This window comes from Punica granatum, chromosome 3 (assembly GCF_007655135.1).
Source record: "Punica granatum isolate Tunisia-2019 chromosome 3, ASM765513v2, whole genome shotgun sequence".
NCBI lineage: Eukaryota > Viridiplantae > Streptophyta > Magnoliopsida > Myrtales > Lythraceae > Punica > Punica granatum.
The window spans coordinates 5,465,759-5,486,413 of NC_045129.1; the positions used below are offsets into that span (position 1 = coordinate 5,465,759).

General features: G+C 41.7%; 3 protein-coding genes across 4 annotated transcripts; 2 read left to right on the forward strand and 1 right to left on the reverse strand.

Moving 5' to 3' along the window:
- Positions 1-1,202: 1,202 nt before the first annotated feature.
- LOC116201239 (probable complex I intermediate-associated protein 30) lies at positions 1,203-5,317 on the reverse strand. Of its 2 annotated transcripts, XM_031532390.1 has the most exons (10): positions 5,034-5,317; positions 4,895-4,952; positions 4,089-4,206; positions 3,506-3,619; positions 3,318-3,368; positions 2,952-3,043; positions 2,761-2,841; positions 2,563-2,661; positions 2,167-2,377; positions 1,203-1,699 (listed from the first exon to the last, which is right to left on the reverse strand). In XM_031532390.1, exons 3-9 carry the CDS (start codon positions 4,138-4,140, stop codon positions 2,189-2,191), a joined length of 678 nt encoding a protein of 225 aa, XP_031388250.1. In that variant the 5' UTR covers positions 4,141-4,206; positions 4,895-4,952; positions 5,034-5,317; the 3' UTR covers positions 1,203-1,699; positions 2,167-2,188. The 2 variants fall into 2 exon arrangements, with proteins under 2 accessions (XP_031388250.1, XP_031388249.1); XM_031532389.1 differs by having other exon boundaries at positions 4,895-5,317.
- Positions 5,318-7,048: 1,731 nt separating this feature from the next.
- On the forward strand, positions 7,049-9,429 carry LOC116201230. The gene has a single exon (XM_031532376.1). The coding sequence runs from the start codon at positions 7,259-7,261 to the stop codon at positions 9,212-9,214; it is 1,956 nt and encodes a 651-aa protein (XP_031388236.1). The 5' UTR covers positions 7,049-7,258; the 3' UTR covers positions 9,215-9,429.
- A 3,864-nt stretch (positions 9,430-13,293) lies between these two features.
- Positions 13,294-20,540, forward strand: LOC116201228 (CCAAT/enhancer-binding protein zeta). The gene is made up of 16 exons (XM_031532371.1): positions 13,294-14,070; positions 14,737-14,812; positions 15,079-15,198; positions 15,357-15,432; positions 15,658-15,726; positions 15,856-15,936; positions 16,054-16,125; positions 16,230-16,322; positions 16,504-16,650; positions 16,789-16,872; positions 17,232-17,375; positions 17,488-17,577; positions 17,778-17,860; positions 18,210-18,560; positions 19,249-19,471; positions 19,605-20,540. Exons 1-16 carry the CDS (start codon positions 13,365-13,367, stop codon positions 20,280-20,282), a joined length of 3,093 nt encoding a protein of 1,030 aa, XP_031388231.1. The 5' UTR covers positions 13,294-13,364; the 3' UTR covers positions 20,283-20,540.
- The last annotated feature ends 115 nt before the right edge of the window (positions 20,541-20,655 follow it).

A 20,655-nucleotide genomic window follows, 5' to 3' on the forward strand; every position in this document is an offset into this window, starting at 1 on the left:
TTACCCGATGACATCTAGGAATCGACTTTGAAAGAGGAAAGGCACGCAGTTGATTTCTCTTCATAATCTTCTCGTCATAATTAAGCTCACAACTCAAAAACGAAACTGTACAGATCTCGTTGTTACAATAAGATGTAGTTGTTCTGTTCTATATAGGTTGTTTAAGCGAAGCTTGTGTGGAAACAGTAGTCTAATTTTCTATGCATTTGAGTATCGCAGAAGGACATGGATGGAGTATGGGACAAAAATATGGAATAATAATAATTATTATTATTATTAAAAACGAAGAGATTTGTAAATTGAAAAATGTTGGGTTTCTTCAGCAAGTAGATTTAATTTAAAAATTTGTGGGCAAATGGGGAGTCCAAGTTGAGGCCCTCCAGAAAAGACCATATTAAATTATTAATGCGGTCCATTCATTCACATCTCCCGTCACTTTAAAAGAAAAAAGTTGTTTTCATTCAAGTTGAAAGAAAGAATCAGAAAAAAAAAATAGAAAATCAAAAGGCAGTTTCTTGATAGTTACTTAAGATTTGGAGCGTTATAAGTGTCATTAATCTCGACGGAAAACAGTTTTAGTTCGACTTGGTTGCATATCATTTATCCTATCGCGCGACAGACATATGCTGCTTTTGTTAAGACATCTTGATAGTTTCTCGAGTGAATTGGGTTTGTGGAGATTGCCGCTTGAGAGGTTGTTGGGCGTGTTAGACTCGAAACAACAATAAGGTGATAGGGACCATTCCGCGGGAGCACTTGTCCTAGTAGGGCCCGATTGGAGATAAGTTGAGCTCTCTTATTTCGTTTCCCCCCACACCACAAATTTTTTTTTTTGGCACACACTCTAATATCAAAAAACTTAATTTATCCCGATTAATTGGATCGAACCGGACCAATTCACTAAAGGATAAAGCTCTCACAGTATAAATTTTTTCTGTTTACGAGATTTAAACTCGAAATCTTACTTGAAAAAAACAAGCCTCGAATCACTTAAACCAGTCCATATTAGTACCCCTACCGCCATTTGATAAATTATTAAACTCAACCATTTCCAAAAATAGAAATAAAACTATAAGTTGGAAGCAGCTGGTGAAACAGGCCATGTCCGTTGCTTCGCTGCAGTCATCAACCTATTTGGTACATACAATAATTTCAAGAAAGAAAATTGAAAAATTGATATATAACTCAGTGGAAGTACCTCACAGTCGAAAGTAGAACCAAATGTAATTCATAGGCTGAGAACTGTCTCATAATCTCACAGAAATAATATATAACAGCTTATAGCCTTCACATGTGCGCCTATAAAATTATTGGACTCCGAATGAAAGAGCACCCGACTGATTCTCAAATCAATTGCAGTTCTCAGTCAAGACTCAATCTCGAGTTAAACATCCCAAAAAACACTGCATACAATTTTATTCCATCTAAGCTTCACAAAAACTGTTTTAATTTACAGAATGGAAAGGGTAAGGAGTTTGGAAAGGATCATCGGGTCCTCTGATAAATCAATAACCTTAATGTTGTGTTAAGCAAGGTCTGAGAAGTCCTAGGATTTCCATCTCCGGTTCTATTTTCCGCCTGAAGGCTAAACAAAGATAGCTCCATCAAGAGTTATAAGTATCCGACCTCCGATTGGATGAGAACTCAGCTAACTTCAACTATGAGCTCCGAGCTGGTCTGGATCTACAATCTTGAAAATCTGTCAAAGACGAAACAACGAAGTTGGAAAAATAACTTAGTCAGTTCCAAGTAAAAGTTTGATCTTCTGGGAATAAGAGCCAGAATCGTGGATCCACTGGACTGGGCTGAGGTTGGGCACGACTTTTCCAGGCCTAGAATGGTGCCTGATCAGCCCAAATTAGTCATTTTTTTATTAAGAATATAAAGGAAAAAAATTTTGGATAAGCAAAAAAAAAGAAAAAAAGCATAATATTGTGAATGACCAAAGCATAATATTGTGATTTTTCCGACATTTTTGTGTCGAAGGTGGATCAACGGAGGGAAAGTTGGTACCAGGCCCAACCCACGTACTTGACCCAGCCAATTCTTTGGTGCGCGGATTCAGGCTGGGAGAGCAGTAATGAAGGCTGCCTGGCTCGCACCCAGTCCAGCAGAAGAGTATTTTCTTTTACACTATTCATAGCTTGCATAGAAGCTCGAGCTTACCAGATTGATGTGCGGTCTAGCTTTATTGTGCTCTGAGTGCTTTGACCCAATCAATTTCCACCCTGAAATCACCAGGTCCTGTCCTTGCACCAGAAACTCCACCCTCGGCATTGACCGACAGTGACATCCCAAGAACACGAGAGGGATTCATCTCCAACTTTGCATCTATTACATTTCCTCTCCATGTTGGCAAATATCGATCAAGAGGAATCTGGAAGGCAAATGCATTACTAGAATTATTTGGGGAAAGGAAAAATGAGGAGAAAATTGAACGACAAGTCTATTCCTGTGACCCTTCATCATTTGAACATACGTCATCTTGCGATCTTGGTCATCTATATGAAATTGAGGGATGCATCACTCAAAACCACTTGGCAGGGTAATTGCTAGACCTACCTTAGCAACGTACCAATTGTCCTTCGGCGCGAAAACAAAAGCCTGCCACGAATTATCTTCTAGTTGTCCTGGTGAATTCACCCAGTTCTCTGTATAGATCTGCATCAGATATTGTTACAGGATCAGTTTAAAATAGTTAGAAACTTGGAAAGGTGGGAAAACACAATTTAGCAAAAAGGTGCAGCGAAGGAAGCATACAGTGGATATGTAACATCTGCCATCTCCTTTAAGCTTTAGAGCTATGGTATCATATGAGTCCAAGTCAATGAAGCCATCAAACTACCAAAGAAAAGATTAAATAAGTGAGAACTCCAGTTGCTCGTACTAAGAACTCTGGTATAAGGATATAAGAATAAGGAGACATTTTGAAGACCAAATCTTCAATTCACCTTCTTGGACCGCATTCCACAAAACCCACTACGAGTGAAATTCCATTTTGCATCCTCTGCAACATCTAAGGAAAGGCTACCAGAAAATATTCCTGGGGAAGAAAAGAGAGATAATAGGTCTCAGAGTCAAGTTTTAACGGCATATAAAAGCAACAGTATATATCATCTAGAGGATACTTGCAGAAAATAAAAAGGTATTTAGAATCAGCAGCCGAAAGTTGCATGGTGAAATTAAAGTGGCTAAATTTAACAAATACAGAGGTGCTTTTGTCATACAAAGCATCGAGTTCAAATTCTATGCATCTGGATATTTTGGTTAAAGCACCAGCATGCAGAAACAACCTATATGTTGGGTAGTGACATTACCCTTTGGTCCATTTCCATCATCCGCAATCTCCAAAGAAGCTGAGGACAGGCCTGAAATAGTAATAGTGATCCACGAATCAACTGTTAGCGACTACAGTACATAGCATTGCCAATTTAACAGCACATTGTAAAAGGTCATAATCTGTATAAAAATAGCAGGAGATCAAGTCATGCTATAATCTCATTACCTCCATATTCTGAATCTGAATATAGATGCCACCTTTTGAGCTCTTCTTTCGAATTAAAATTGAAAATATATTTCTCACTAGGGGGGACCAAGTCTTCGAGGTTCCATGTAAGAGCTGAGATATGATACCGAGTAGAAATCATCAATAAACATGAAGTAGTCACAATGGACATAGGAGAAATTACTTTCTTAAAAAATGACCAACCAAAGAGTTTAGGGGAATAACATTGTGCTTATGCACAGCAGAAGCTTGGTTTCAAAGAGAGAGGGGACAAGAGAGAGAGAGACTCAGGAACTAATAGAGTTCCAGGAAAAGAATTATTACGTACACCTGTATTCTCCATTGCTTTCGACCGGATCAAAAGACAATTAACAAAATTCAACCAGCAAAAAACAATCTTTTACTGATAATAGTTGATAGAATAAAGCTCCACGCCTACTTATTTCATCAACTTTACAGAAGTATGTCAATGGGCGTCGACACATTATACAGCGGCAGCATTGATAAAGGTGAAAAATCCCAGGATGAAGAATAAATTAATGGTACAAAATATATAACCATCTGAACTATCATTGACCATTACCTCTCTTGGTTGCATTTACAGAGGATTGCCAAAGAGCTCTAAACCTGGACATCTCGGCTTCCAATCAGACTTTACAGATCAAAGAGAAGGCTTTCGGACTTTGGAGTTCTCACAATATCTTGTAGGAAATAAAAGCAGCCAATATCAGATGAGTCAAAGCAACACAAAGTGATGCAGAATCACAGATGTGGATGCAGTCAAGACTTTCCATGAAAAACAACTTCTCGAAAAGCAGAAAAGCACAAATTTTACATTCTTGACAATTGACATATCACCTGGAGAATGAAGCTAGAGCCTACCCATTAGAATACTAATATGCCCAATGCAACATTCATACTACAAAATAGATTCGTCTCAATGCATATGCAACGCCTTCGCACGGCCCGGAAATGCAGAAAAGAAAAACGCAAATGAATGACGATGCTCCGAACCAACAGGTTTTAACATTCAATTGAGGCACAGGCCAAGAAAGTAAAATATTAAGCACAGCTACGCTGCAAAAGCAAGACATGTGCCATGACCCAACAATGCGATTCAGCCCCAGCAAAGAGGCACGCCCCCACACGGTTCCGAAAAGCCGAAAGCGTGGAACTTTTATGGTGAAATCACCTTAATAAGCTGCTCCAGAACACAATTCAAATTGGAAATCGGGCAGTATCACTTCAACTAATGGATCATTCGGCAAGTCCGCAGCAGAGAGCGGACAAGTTGAAATGGAGAATTTGTAAGAGAGTAGAACGAGCGAAGTGCACGCCGAGGTGGGAATCAAAGCAAGTAAAAGAGAGAGAGAGAGAAGAGGAGCAGACCAGACTTCCGGTATAGCTTGAGCTTCTCCGCGGTGCGGTGGCAACTCCCGCAGTTCACCTTCAGAAGCTCCAACTCTTATAAATTGTACGTGCGTGAAGAGAGAGAGAGAGAGAGAGAGAGAGACGAAAGAGAATGAACCGGTTGCCCGTGGCTGATGCGGTCTGATTCGGTTCGATTGAATTGGGTTTAGTCTGTGTTACAGCGGCCATCGGTTTGGACTGACACACATATATATCGATTGAGCTTCAAGGCGTCATTTTTCCAACTGACACACGTATTGATTGCCGATCCTTTCGCTTCTTGCTGATCTGGGACGTCAGGGTCACAGCTCCATTCTCCCTCCTCGCTCGTCGATTGCTTGATGATTCTAAGGATCAAGAGCTTCGCCGTCGTCTTGTGAAGTTCGCGGCCTTCACGAGCTATATAACTTGCAGAAGGAAGGATAGCTCTTCGTCTTCACTCTTCAGGGTCAACGGAGCTCTAGAGAGCCTCCCGCCGGAACTTCATATTGGGCCGAAAGGTTACGGTTCGAATTTTCACTAGGCCCAATAAGGACAATAATATGGATAAATTTCCCAAAAAAGATGATTTTTTCGAAATTTATTATATATCTTTTCACATCATCTAATTTTGTCCAAGAAAATATGTGAATGTGCCCTAACCGTCCTCCTCCGCTATTCTCATGATCTCGTGCTGAGCCACCGAACGGAACCCTTGAGGCGTCACTTCATGAGTGGAGGAGGGGCCTCGACTGACTCGGAAAAGTCTAATAATTTTTAACTTAATTTAATTATAAACTTTTTAAAATTAAATAATGGTTCCATAATTTTTTTATTTTCAAAAAAATACCTTAGCTCCCCTCTCCATCATCGCACTGTTCATCTTCTTCCTCTCTCGCTCCATTTTCGACCTAATAGAATTGCTACATTGTCCTCCTCTTGGGAAGAAAAAGTATTTGCATTGCACGAGCCTTTATTGAAACATAGCATAATATCTTACCAACTCTCAATTAAGTTGGAGGTCCTGGAACGAACTATTGTGAGATATAAACATTACAGTCCTTGAACCTTCCTTGGAAAAGAAAAAAAAACGCTAATATACATGCATATTTTGCGTACTATTGATTTACAATGATTAGTAAAAAGGACTCAATCAACATTGATATATTTGGCCCAATATTTCTAATAATGATAGAGAATTAATTTATGCATATCTATATGTTAGAATTCTTTGTCATACTACAACAACATCACTTTGTAGTATAACAAATATCAGAAACCTGCTTGAAAATATCACATTTGCAACCGCAATTTCAATCAAATTATGGTTTCAAAAACTCTCACCAAACACCATATCTACTTAAAATTATAAGAAAAAGTGATTATGAAACCTTCCACCGCACTCCCAAATGAATTCTATAAATGACTATGGTGCAAATATATATTTTAAGTTTAAAAACTGTGACGAATGCGAGTAGAATTTTTTTTTTTGGGTTATGAAACGGAGCAAATGCGAATAGATTTTAATGAAAATATATAGTGGACAGAAATCGCACCACATTCTTTGCATATCTATATGATTAGTTTAGTATCATTTTCTAACTCCTTTCTCAAGTTCATGGCACCCCTATTTGATTTCTTAACCCGTTTAATAAAATATAAGTAATTAAAAAGATAGAATATTATAAAAATTTGATTCCTTAATTTTCTTTTAATAATCCACTTTTAGCATGATCTTTTTTTTCTTTTATAATTGTAACTTTAATTTAAGTTCAAGCATGGTTTTCAGTGGTGCAGATGTCAAATCTATTATATTTGATAAATGTTTGGACTAAGCTAATTATATTCTTTTGCCTCTTAAATTAGAAGCATATAATATAATAATAATCAATATACAAGAGCAGTCGTTTATATTTAGAAATTTGGACGTATATAATTTGCTATTAATTTATGTTTAAATGCTTGTTTTGTTTCAAGTGAAGGATTGGCTAATGGAGTTTGTAGACCAACCAATTGACTTTCCTATTTATAACCGAAGAAACAAACGGAAGGGAAAGGAAAAGGCAACCCGACAGTTAAGAACACATCAACACAAAAACCTTTGGAGAAAATCACGTTTGACCGCTACAACCCCATTTCCAGCCCCCTCCTTTCCCCACCTCCGCCGTCCACCACCGCCTCCCTCCGCCGCCCTCACCACAAGTTCTTATTACTTGTGATTGGAAATTTTTACATTGTCGCAACTTGTCGGATTCTTCTTCTCTTCGGTCTCCATCGTCACGTAGATTGTGATCTTGGGCCGAGGTAACATCATTGGAGGGATTGGTTTCCGGGTTTTGTTTGTTTCGTTAGTCCGCTTTGGCCATGGCGGACATCGTGAAGCAGATCCTAGCGCGGCCGATACAGCTGGCGGACCAGGTCACGAAGGCTGCGGATGAAGTGAACATATCATTCAGGCAGGACTGCGCCGAGATCAAGGCTAAGACAGAGAAGCTGGCAGGGCTCCTCCGCCAGGCGGCCAGGGCCAGCAGTGACCTCTATGAGCGGCCTACGCGTCGCATCATTGACGACACGGAGCAGGTCCTTGACAAGGCCCTCATCCTCGTCCACAAATGCCGTGGCAACAGCCTCATCAAGCGGGTCTTTACCATCATTCCCACTGCTGCGTTCCGTAAGATCTCCATGCAGCTCGAGAACTCCATTGGGGACGTCGCGTGGCTCCTCCGTGTGTCTGCCTCCACGGACAACCGGGACGATGAGTACCTGGGGCTCCCTCCCATTGCATCAAACGAGCCCATCCTCTGCCTCATTTGGGAGCAGGTCGCAATCCTCTACACCGGCTCGCTCGAGGACCGGTCTGATGCTGCCGCCTCGCTGGTCTCCCTTGCCCGGGACAATGACCGCTATGGGAAGTTGATCATTGAGGAAGGCGGTGTCCCACCGTTGCTGAAGCTCGCCAAGGAAGGGAGGATGGAGGGGCAGGAGAATGCGGCGCGGGCGATAGGCCTGCTGGGGCGGGACCCGGAGAGCGTGGAGCAGATCGTTAATGCTGGGGTGTGCTCCGTGTTCGCGAAGATCCTCAAGGAAGGGCACATGAAGGTGCAGGTGGTGGTGGCATGGGCGGTGTCAGAGCTAGCTGCGAACCACCCCAAGTGCCAAGATCACTTCGCCCAGAACAATGTGATTCGACTCCTCGTGAGCCACCTGGCGTTCGAGACCGTGCAGGAGCACAGCAAGTACGCAATCGCAACCAAGCAGAAGATGTCTATCCATTCGGTGGTCATGGCAAATAGTAGCAACAACAGCAGCGGCGATGATCATCACTCGGAAAACCTGCACAAGGCCGATGATTTCCATATGCCGCACCCCATAGGGCACGAGACTTCGAGCCAAATGCACAACGTGGTGACCAACACAATGAACCAGCAGCAGGGCGGTGCGGCCGAAAAGCCGCCACTGCAGAGCCACTCCAAGAACAGTAGTGGGAATACTAGTAAGTCCAACCACCACCACCATCATGTGGCCTTTGCAGGGGGAAGCATCAAGGGAAGAGAATTTGAGGACCCAGCGACCAAGGCCCAGATGAAGGAAATGGCAGCGCGTGCCCTCTGGCAGCTCTCGAAGGGCAACGTCGGGATATGCCGGAGCATCACGGAGTCAAGGGCCCTGCTCTGCTTTGCGATACTGCTGGAGAAGGGGCCGGATGATGTGCAGTACTATTCTGCTATGGCACTTATGGAGATAGCAGAGGTGGCGGAGGAGCACGCAGAGCTGAGGCGGTCAGCCTTCAAGCCCACCTCGCCGGCTGCAAAGGCCGTGGTGGACCAACTACTTAAGGCGATCGAAAAGGCCAATAGCGACCTGCTCGTGCCGTGCGTGAAGGCCATTGGGAGCCTGGCAAGGACGTTCAGGGCCACAGAGACAAGGATCATCGGACCACTAGTGAGGCTGCTCGACGAGCAGGAACCCGAGGTTTCTGTGGAGGCCACTGTGGCCTTGATCAAATTCGCGTGCACGGACAACTTCTTGCACGTGAACCACTGCAAGGCCGTCATCCAGCACGGCGGCGTGAAGCACCTGATTCAGCTCGTATACTTCGGGGAACAGATGCTCCAAACCCCGGCCCTCGTGCTCTTATGCTTCATCGCGCTCCACGTCCCTGATAGCGAGGTCCTAGCACAGGAAGAAGTTCTCATCGTGCTCGAGTGGTCCACCAAGCAAGCCCACCTCAACGACGAGCCATCCATCAGGAGCATACTCCCGGAGGCCAAGAGTCGGCTCGAGCTGTACCAGTCCAGAGGGTCAAGGGGGTTCTACTGATCGACCCAACGGGATTGACGAAGTGTAACTTACCGACGTTTAGACTAGTTTTAGAATTAAGGGCGGCCCAACACAAATTTTTGGTTTCTTTGGTGTAATCACGTCACATGAATGTAAATAGAGTTTAGAATTATTAATGCCAAAGTTTGATGTTAATTAGCCAAACAAGTCCAGAACGATAAAGTCTAGGGATTTGACCTAGTGGTTAAGAAAGAGTTCAAGTATCAATTCGATTCCGAGTTCCAAACCTTTTGGAACCATCGAAGCGCCTTTGGCGTGATTACCCGTTTCGTGCATTATCGGAGGTTCATGGAGTCTCAGGGACTAGTTGAGCGAAGCCTGAACACCCAGGGTTAGAAAAAAAAATGAAAAAGGAAAATCAGAACGATCAGGGAATGCTTTCAAGGCCGACGTTTGATGATTAATATAGGTAATCTTTGGCCATCTTTGCTTTTTATTTCCAAAAGATTTTAGTAGAGACCACGGGTGGTAATTCAATCGATCGGCAATTCAAGGAGATGATTCAATCTATTAAGACCATTTCTCAATGATTCTCCGGGGTGTAACCAGACAAGATAGAAGGAACAGTTCATGAACTCGAATGAGACTCCTAATCTAGTGTAGTCGTTAGTAGTTGCTCGGAAACGTCCACAACATCAACAAATCGTGTCAAAATTAGTCCAAATATATATACCCAAATCATAAATAAAATGTCCTGGTATATGCGTCGTCAAGGATTCAATTCGTGAAAACAGTCTCAAAATAGGTTGGCGAGACATTCGTATTTTTTTACCAGTTTGATGATCTGTGGACACCATCAAAAACATCAGATGATTCTATCTACCAGTTTGGTCCAGCAGTAAAATGGGACAACAAAAATCTGATGTGACACGCACAAGTGGGGTGTGTTTGGTTCGCAAGAATTCGGGTTCCTTCCCCATGAATTTCATATGGAATACTAATTTCCTAGTTTGCAAAACCACTAATTCGGAATAGGAATTCCGGGTCAGGCTTCTCATCAGGCATGGATGCTGAATATCCATTCATCACATGGACATGTTGAATGGCCAATCCAGATAGAATCCTCACGAAGAATAGGGGCGAAATCCCATAAATGTCTTCCTCCATTATTCGAATTTTCGAAGTGTGCCATCCGCATGTATTGTTTAATGTTTATCGTCTTCCTCATCTCCCCTTGTCTCTCCTCCCTGATCGATTCTGCCAAAAAGAAGTCACTTATTCTTGTACCAAAACCCATTATTCTGGTTGAATTTCCTCATCATTTTGGTGCTTTTTTTTTTAATGAGAAAAGAAGTTAAAATGTTACTTTTTCTGTGACTTTACCTCTTCTGCAACTACACTGCCTCATTACCCGATCCCCCCTTCGATCAGCAAGGCGAAGATGTAACGATGACATGGCCAAGGTGTGCGGGCTACGCGGGTATAAAGACAACGAAATTTCTGAAAATCGAAAATAACCTTCCAAAACCATAGTTTCCGATTTGAAGTCTTTGGAGATTGCTCTTTCGCAGCGGCGGCAGGGTGGTCCCTCTCCTTCTGCAGCAGCGATAGTCGGCTTTGTCATCTCCCGATGGGTTCGTTGGCCTTGGGTGGCCTTAGCTCAGGGGTCCGAGCACAGGTCAGACGAGCCCAAGGCTTATAAAGCACTGAGCTAGAGAGAGAAGTTTTTTTAGAGAGGCCTAGCCTGGGTTCACCCAAATCGAGGGATCCGATCATTGAATTTAGAGTTGAGTTGAGTTGAGTTTTGGTTTTAATTAGGCTCTGTTTGGTTTCAGAGTTGTATTTTAGAATCACAATTCTAACTTAATTCTACTCACTACAAAACAAAATAACTCATACAAAGTCAAAGAGTGGGTCCCATTTATATTACTTTTTCCCACAACAAAACAACATAACTCTTACAAAGTCAAAGGGTGGACCCCATTTATACCACTCAAAATCAAAATCAAAATCACAATTCTAAAATCCTACTATGAAACCAAACACCACCTTAGTTTGTAATGATTGTATTGTTAAATTATGATAAAAAAATATAAAAAAATAGTGAATAGTTGAGAAAAAGTAAGAGTAAACCAACATTTTAGTCCCTAACGTTTGGACCGGCCATCAATTTCGTCCTCAGCGTTTTATGGCCATCAAATACACCTGGAACGTTGGCCTTCTCTCCATCAATTTGGCCCTTCCATCAACTTACCGTTAACTGTGTCAATTAAATGCTAATAAAAAATTATATTTTTTAATAAAAAATTAGAGGTACAACTCTTTTTTGTAAATCTGAAAAAAACGCCAAGGAGGGAGGAGGCTTGGCCGCTACCTCAAGAGGAGGACCAAATTCATCGTCTTCGGTGCAAGGAGCCAAACAAACAGACCCCTCCATCTCCTCCTCCTTCCCATCCTCAAGCTGCCGCTACCCTTCAAAAGCATTTTCCGATCAGCAGGCCACCGAGACCACCCCAGCTCAGCTCTTCCTCCCTCCACTGCTCGTGGCAAGGACGATACGAACCCGCAAGCCTCCCTGAGCTCAGACCTCGATGCGGCCTTCCTTCCTTACCGCTCCGACGACTTCCTCCATTTTGAGATGCGGCACTGTCTCTCCTCTAACCCTTTGAGCACAGCTCCACTGGGATCCTCTGTCGAGCATCTTCACTTCAACTTCCTCTACTGAAACCTCCAAGCTCCCGACATTACACGATTCTGGGTGGAGGAATTTAGCAAGATTGATTTCGGATTCCCCCGGCGCTGTTTGTTGGTGGGGCGCCGCTAAGATATAGATCTGATATGTCTCGGCAGTTTCTCAATGGGTATACAGGCAGGGGCGGCGCTGAGTTGCATGGAGGAGAGGAGCAGCGCTAGGGTTTCGGGCATGAGGAGGGAGTCGGGTGAAGGAGGAGACATCTAGACCCGAACCGAACTGATTCGGGGTGGGAGCTTTCGGGTTTCACGAGCCGGGTTGAATGATCGGGTTCGGGTCTGGATGTCTCCTTCTTCACCCGACTTCCTCCCCATGCTTGAAACCCTGATGTGGCATGTCTGCATTAGCCTCCCCTGCATCCTCGTCGATGTTCATCCTTACGTGCCATTGTCGGGGTTGATCTCCAAAGTCTTCTTTCTCGACTTGTGTGAGCTCATGCTGTTGTTTTGTCTGCTGGCTCGTTTCCAAGAATTGGCAATGGCGCGTGTGAAGTTGAGTTCCAAAATAGATGCATTCCAACGGCAAGGCCAAGCTTGGTACAAATTCTGCTATGGCGTGAAACTCGAGCTCACTTCCTCGAATATTGTATATCTCCGATGTGCAGCTGATGAACATCTATTATTCGATTTAGATTGGCCCCCATCTGGTTTTGAATTTTTCCAAAAAAAAATTGTATTTTCTTTTATTTTTAGTATTTAATTAATGGTGAGTTGACGGCAAGGGCCAAATTGGCGGACATAAGGCTAACGTTCGGGGTGTATTTGATGGCCATGAAACGTTGAGGACGAAATTGATGGCCGGTCCAAACGTTAGGGACTAAAATGTTAGTTTACTCAAAAAGTAATGATTAAGTAATGATTGTGTTATTGAATTGTTAAAATGTAATGAATAATTGAGAGAATTTAATATTAAAAATTGAATTGAATGATTAAAAAAATTTTAAAAATAAAAATAAGTAATGGTTGTGTTGTTGAATTGAAGATAAGTGGAGTTGAGTTGAGTTGAATTAAAAATTTTCTTATCTCTATTTTTATGTCAAAATTAAAATAGGGGTATATATGTCTTTTGATTTTGCAACATATTGTATTCCTCTTGCATTCCGGTCAATCAAATATAAAATTTCAATTCTCAATTTTATTATTCCCTCCAATCAAATAGATAAAATTTCATCAGAATTTCAATTTTATTTTCTCTCAATTCTAATATTTGTCCATTCTATTCTGCATAAATTTTATTCCGACGGACCAACGTACCCTTAAAACAAAGCTCATTACTAAAACCGATTCAGTTTTCTGGTTGGGTTTTCAGAAACTTGTGAACCGGATTTTCGGGTTTGCTTCCGATTTAAGACACACCGAAGCAAACCGAAACATGTAAAACCCTCGTCTCCTTCCCCAAAACCCTCTCTCTCCCTCCCCCACTTTCAGAGGTGCAAAAATGGTGGCAGTTCCATCCAAGCCGAAGAAATCTCAGGACGGCGCAAACCCGGTAGACATCGAGCTCCTCAAGTCCGATGTAGCCTCCTTTGCCTCCTCTCTCGGCCTCGCCGCCGCCTCCTCCTCCTCCGTCCCTTCTTTTGGCTTCAACGATTCCGATTTCCGGAAGAAGGGATCCCTCAAGCCCCGGAGCACCAGAAAAGAATCCAACTCTGTCGACAGAGCCCCGGACGCCAAGAGTAAGAAGCCGAAGGCCGAGAACTCGAAGGGCAAAGATAAGCCAAATCCTCGGCCCAAGCCGCCTGTGCTGTCGATCGGCGACGACAGCAGCGGCCGGGGCGTGAAGGGTTCTGATAAATTTAGGAACTTGCCGAAGCTTCCGCTGGTCAAGGCTAGTGCTTTGGGGGTTTGGTACGAGGATGCTGCTGAATTGGAGGCGAAAGTGCTAGGGGAAGAAGGGAGGAAGCCATTGCAGGTGAATGATGCGGAGGAGTGGAAGAGCTTTGTGGAGAAGAAGAGGGAGCTGGGCGAGAGACTGATGGCGCAGTATGCTGGTGATTATGAATCTTCCAGAGGGCAGAGTGGGGACATTAAAATGCTCATTGCAACGCAGAGGTCAGGAACGGCTCCGGACAAGGTCTCCGCTTTCTCGGTCATGGTCGGGGACAATCCTATAGCCAACCTAAGGTCCCTTGATGGGCTTGTGGGTATGTCCTCTTTTCACCTAATAGCAAAGTACCTCTTACTATTTAGGAAAAGGTTGCGGAAATATGTATTAGCCGGCACTGAGTACATTTGAATTATATTTCTCTGTATCTGGTTGGTTAAAGCTATATGAATCTTATGCAACTTACCATTTTAGCTGAGTAATTTTTGGGCCATAAGGCCAGTAAAGAGTATGGTCAGGAGAAGACGTTCAAATTTTGAATCAGTTGGGTGTAATGGTGGCAGATCGAGTTTAGAGTGGTTTGGCATGTTCGTGAACCTTGCCTTTAAGGATTTCATAGTAAGCATCTTATTGTATGGATGAAATTGAGAATTGATATGGTTCTTATAGAGGGTCATTATTCATGATAATCTGCATAGTTGGCTCTACGGAAAATGATTCAAATTTTCGCATATTGCTGCAAATTTAAGTGAAAATTTTCCAACTTCAATCCACAATGATGTTTCATGGAAGAGAGAAATTTAATCTTTAGTCTAAGCTATATGAAGACCTGGCCTTTGTTTTTACTAGGGGAAGAAGTGGAAGCGCCTGTATTACCCTGATTAGTGCCAAAATAGTTGGGAGAGTTTTGTATGCTTATGTTCGTGTTCCCAGAGTAATAATCAGTTCTAGAGGCTTACAAGTTGCATGATTATTGTGATTGCAGGAATGGTAACATCGAAAGTTGGAAAACGCCATGCATTGACTGGCTTTGATGTATTGAAAGAACTATTTGTGTCGAGGTATATTTTTATCTATGTTTTTCTCTATCCCTTAGGTATAAATTCATGTGTGGGCATGCATCTTAAAGGTGCTTCTGGCACTCGTCTACAAGATTTTGACTTAAGAAGACATTGTTTTAAACCTACATGATATGTCACTTTATGAAATTTATTGAAGGAGTTTTGCCGTTTAAATGCATCTTTTTCCCACTTTGAACTTTTCTGCTACTCAAGTTATGAGATTATGCTGATTTATTCATTAATCTATCTTAACATTCTTTTGATAGTTTGTTACCCGACCGGAAGTTGAAGACCCTTTTGCAGAGGCCACTAAAGCTTCTTCTTGACACTAAGGATGGGAATTCCCTTCTCCTCTTTTGGTATTGGGAAGAACGCTTAAAGCAAAGGTATGTACGCATCCTCTTCTTCTGAATATTAAATGCTTTTGAGTAGATTTTTTCCTACTTGCACTGAAGGCCTACTACTTTTAGTTAGAAATGTGTTCCACTTCTGTGGTCTTCTTAATATATGTATTCTCGATTGCTGAACTTCCTGATCCTTTAAGGTATGAACGCTTTGTTTTATCTCTTGAGGAAGCATCAAGGGATATGCTGCCTATTCTGAAAGACAAAGCCTTGAAGGTTAGCTTTTCAATTCATATCTTTGATTGTCTTGCAGTGGCTTGGTAGATATACTATACCAGGGAGTAACTTCAAACATATCCCATCATTGTCACTGGCATCAAAATTTGTATTTTCCAGTCCGTTGAACTGATTTACTTGTAGGCCATTTCATTCTCTGTCAGATGCTGTTGGTATAACTTATTGTAAGATGCCTGATTCAATTAAGTTTCTTTTGGCTTGCAGACCATATACCTATTACTTAAAAGTAAATCAGAGCAGGAGCGTAAGCTTTTGTCTGCTTTGGTTAACAAAGTAAGTTTGCATCAAACTGCTCGTATTCTCTATTGCATAAAATTAGTTGATTTCTACCATTTTAATTTGAACTTCCTGCAACTCCCTGTAGCGGCTCGGTAATCTGTTCTTGTTTTTGTATGTGGGCAGCTCGGAGATCCTCAGAATAAAGGTGCATCCAATGCCGAGTTTCATTTATCTAACCTTTTATCGGAACATCCAAACATGAAGGTGAGTTATCCCGATTGGTTTCAAGCGCAAACTTTGAGACCTGTAGTTTGCTTAATGTCTTGAATGCTTGGTGACCTCTATTTGATTTTGATGCTAAACCAAAATTTCCGTTTACAGGCAGTAGTTATTGATGAAGTAGATACCTTTCTTTTTCGACCACGCTTGGGATTGCGAGCAAAACACCACGCTGTATGTCCATATAGCTTCTTCTGGTTTTCATTGACAATTTTTCTGTCTTTTCCCCCCAGTTATCTGTTCATTTTGGTGATATTTTAGATTTTCTGCATATGCAGGTCAATTTTCTCTGTCAAATTCGTCTTAGTAATAAAGGAGATGGGCCCAAGGTGGCAAAACGGTTGATAGATGTCTACTTCGCCTTGTTTAAGGTATAATTAAAATTTTGAATCTTTGTCCAGTTTCTCATTGTTGCTCTCAGGCTAATTGAAGAGGTGTTGAAGTTCTCCCTTTCGTTAAGTAATTACATTTTCTACATTTGTTTGCATTAGGAACTCGCAGCATGGAATTTAAATCGACTAGGTAGACGTTATTCATTGTTTGGAATTTCAGGTGTTAGTTTCTGAGGCACGCAATGCTCAAGAAACGGCGAACAGTGGCAAAAAAGAGCTGAAAAAGGCGTCTGCTGCTGAGGGCAAGAAGAACGAAGCAGAAATGCATGTCGAATTGGATTCAAGAATTTTATCTGCTCTCTTGACTGTAAATTTCTTCTTGCATACTCTGTCACCCACGCTGGACTATGTAGTTCATACTTGTATAATTATTTAAAACAAAGAAAGAATAAAAGAGAAAGAAATGCAAGAAATCTTGATAACTCGTTTTGCTTTTATTTTACAGGGTGTAAATAGGGCATTCCCTTTTGTTTCAAGCGCTGAGGCAGATGACATTGTTGAAGAACAAACTCCAGTACTCTTTCAGCTGGTAAATTCAAAATCTTTCATGTAAATTTTAGCAAGTTAGCACTTGTTCAGTCAGTTGAATTGGTTTGATTACATTTATGGATCACATAAAGAATGTGAATTATTGAGTTCTGCTCGGTTGATTGAAGAGCTGACTGACTCAATCTTTATTTATGGACTATGAGTAACACATTCTAAGTCCTTAGCTGGATTGGCAGGGATTGGCTGTCCTGCCAATTTAAGGCATGACCAATAAAACTGGCTCAGTTGGTCTGGTTCTGAAACTACAGGATTTTTCCAAGTAATAGGCATTTTCTTCAATGATATTGCATTAGATTGATTTTGTGTGATGCGTAGTGTGAATATAATTTCCCTGTGCAGGTACACTCAAAGAATTTTAACATAGGAGTACAAGCTTTGATGCTTCTCGACAAAATATCGTCGAAGAATCAGATTGTCAGTGACCGGTTTTACCGTGCCTTGTACTCGAAGCTTCTACTTCCAGCTGCCATGAACACTTCCAAGGCAAGTGAGACACAGAAAGCCTCATCGTCTTTGTGGTTTCTCTTCATATCTTGAGAATGAGATTCAAAATGCATTGGTCTCCTCCTAACCTTTTTCTCAACATTAATTTCAGGTGGAAATGTTCATTGGACTTCTTCTGAGAGCAATGAAGAATGATATTAATTTAAAGCGTGTAGCTGCCTTCTCAAAGCGTCTATTGCAGGTTACCAATAAATCACAGATAATATTTTGCTGAAATTATGCTTATAAATGGATCTCCTTGTTACTAAGGATGTGGAAGAGGATCTTTTGTCTTTTTTTCCCGGTTGAACTGGGGATTTATGGAGCGGAATGATCTTAATCCTATTATAGGCGGACCATGCTTTCAAGTTAAAAGTAAAATTGTGCTTCTGTCTTGAACAGGTCGCTTTGCAGCAGCCACCTCAATATGCCTGTGGATACCTTTTTCTACTCTCCGAGCTTCTTAAGGCAAGACCCCCTTTATGGTGAGAATTTTTGTAATGTGTTCCATGTTCCAAGTGTTGTATAGTATGGTCTTGAAGAGTCATTGTTTTGCTCATGTAATGCATTCCATATAATTGTTAATTAGTAAATGTAGTAATCTGTCTTCACGTACTTAAGTCCAGGCTGGTTCATATCTCTTAATGTTATCCGTTTCATTATTCCTTTTGTGTACTTTCAGTTTCTGTTTATTTGAATCAGACATAGAAGGGGAAAATTCAGGGACTAAAAGTATATTATGCTTTTCTTTTCTTTACAAGCCTGGTTTATTTCTTTTGTGGATAAGTAAATAGTCTGAGGGTTTTCGGGAAATGCCCTGGCCATACCGTACAGGAACATGATACAGCAAAATGAGTTGGTTGATGAAGAGCTCGAGCATTTTGAGGATATCAAGGAAGATAGTGACAATGAGGCCGGTGTTGAGTCAAACAAACAGAATGATGTTAAATCCCATGATGCTGAGGGGGAGAGCAGTTCTTCAGAGGATGAGGTCTTGGATGACGCTCCTGCCTCTAGCTCCGATGATGAAGCCGCAGAAGAAGGCGATGAGTTTTTACTCAAGGATGTTCAGGAAAATGGTAAGGGTGGGGGCCACGATAACAACAAGAATCAAATTAGCTTAGATTCCAGCAGATCCATGCTTCCTGGAGGGTATAATCCCAGACATAGAGAACCTTCGTACAGGTATTATTCCCACCTTCCCCTTTTTCTGTGAGTTGTTTTGTTAGTTGCTATTGTATGCTTTGCATTCAGACCTCTTCTCACACTGTGAGTTTGTATGACTTTTCAAGCCTGTATATATATATATATATATATATATATATGAACTCTAAATGTATATGTATGTATGTATGTATATATATATATATCTTAAAAAATCAGGACCATAAATTTTACTGGGAATTTCCTTCTTGAAAGGAGTAGAAGAAGCTCTGAAGGAGTTTTGGCTGATGAATGGTCCAGAGTCACAAGCATATTAATTCGGATTATTGGAACCTTTTTTACCAGGAAAACATAAAATGTGAGGTGTCGTATGAAATGAGACGATGTTAATGATGCGGTGTTTGATCTCTTGGAATAAAATACTAGATATAAATCAGCATAATAGCCGCAGGTAGCTAGAACTAAATTTAAATGTATCATTTTAGTTCAAGAGGTGCTAAAAGCAAAACTTGAGGGGGAGTGTTGATGATCCCACTTGCTTAGTACTCATGGAAGCTGGAATATCTCGGTGGCAATGAATGACTTTATTTTCGGGTTATTTGGGAGGGTAAAGTGCATCGGAACAAGTTGTCTCTATCTCTACAGAATTTCAATAATCTATTGAGAGCATTCTTCTCATTCTTATATTGGTTTTGGGGGCACAAAACAGCAATGCTGATCGTGTCAGTTGGTGGGAGCTGATGGTTCTTGCTTCGCATGCCCACCCATCTGTGTCTACAATGGCGAGAACACTCCTTTCTGGGGCCCATATAGTTTACAACGGAAACCCTCTAAACGACTTGTCTCTCACTGCCTTCCTCGAGAAGTTAATGGAGAAAAAACCAAAGCAGGCTACGTGGCATGGTGGTTCTCAGATCGAACCAGCCAAGAAGGTGAGCAAAAGTTCCATTATTTTTCTCCCAGCATAAAGGGGAACAATTTTTGGAAAATGTGTCTGGCTTTGCTTATGCCTAGTTGTGAGGCCTTCTGACTGGTTTTATTGTTTTTCGTCCCAAATATTTCCAGCTTGATATGAGCAACCATTTAATTGGGCCTGAGCTTCTCTCGCTTGCCGAGACCGAAGTGCCCCCGGAAGACCTAGTATTTCACAAATTCTATCTGAACAAGATGAACTCCACGAAGAAACAAAAGAAGAAGAAGAAGAAGGTGAAGGAAGAAGAAGACGCTGAGGAGTTGCTTGATGTGGATGGTGGGGAGATTGAAGGTGGCGACGAGAGCGATAATGAAGAGATTGAGAATATACTGGATGCAGGTGATGATGCTTTGGAGGACGAGGATGGGGAGTATGACTATGATGACTTGGACAGGGTTGCCTTTGATGACGACGAGGACTTGGTCGGTGATGCCAGCGATGCTGAGATAGATGTTCCCTTTGATGTTGTTGAGGACGAAGACATTGATGATGGCGATGGCGGTAATGAAAGTAGTGATGGTGGTGATGATCTGGACATTGGGGATGCCGATGATGGCAGTGACGACAATGAAGGAAGTCCCCCTAAAAGAAAGAGAAAAAGAATAGGTGGGAAGAGTGGCGCGTCTCCTTTCGCCAATCTAGAGGAATATGAGCACTTGTTTAATGAGGATTCCGAGAGCTCAAAGCCGAAGAAGGAATCTAAGAAGGGCAAGGGCAAGGGCAAGGGCAAGATTAAGTCCAAGTCGCGGAAGAAGAAGACGACAAAGTGATCTACCTGAGTTTTGAGTTTCACCTCATTGTACGATTCTTGAATTACGTCTTACGTCCCCTTGAAAGTCGGAGGGCCAGGCTTGCATAATCCCGGAACAAAAGAAATCTTTATAGAGGTTGCAAGCTCTTCATATCTATCTATCCTCACTTTGTTCATCCTCGCAATTTTGATGGAGTTGAGAAAATTGGTTATATCAGTTCTGTCAGCCTTCTTACTTCTGCTGTTAGTTTATTTCCAACTTCAATTACATATCAAACTATATTATGAGAAGCTGATTTACGTTCATAATTCGATAGATTCAACTATATGTCCGATCCAATTATCGTGTCAAGTGGTTAACAAAAACATCAACCTAGAAATTGAGATTAATG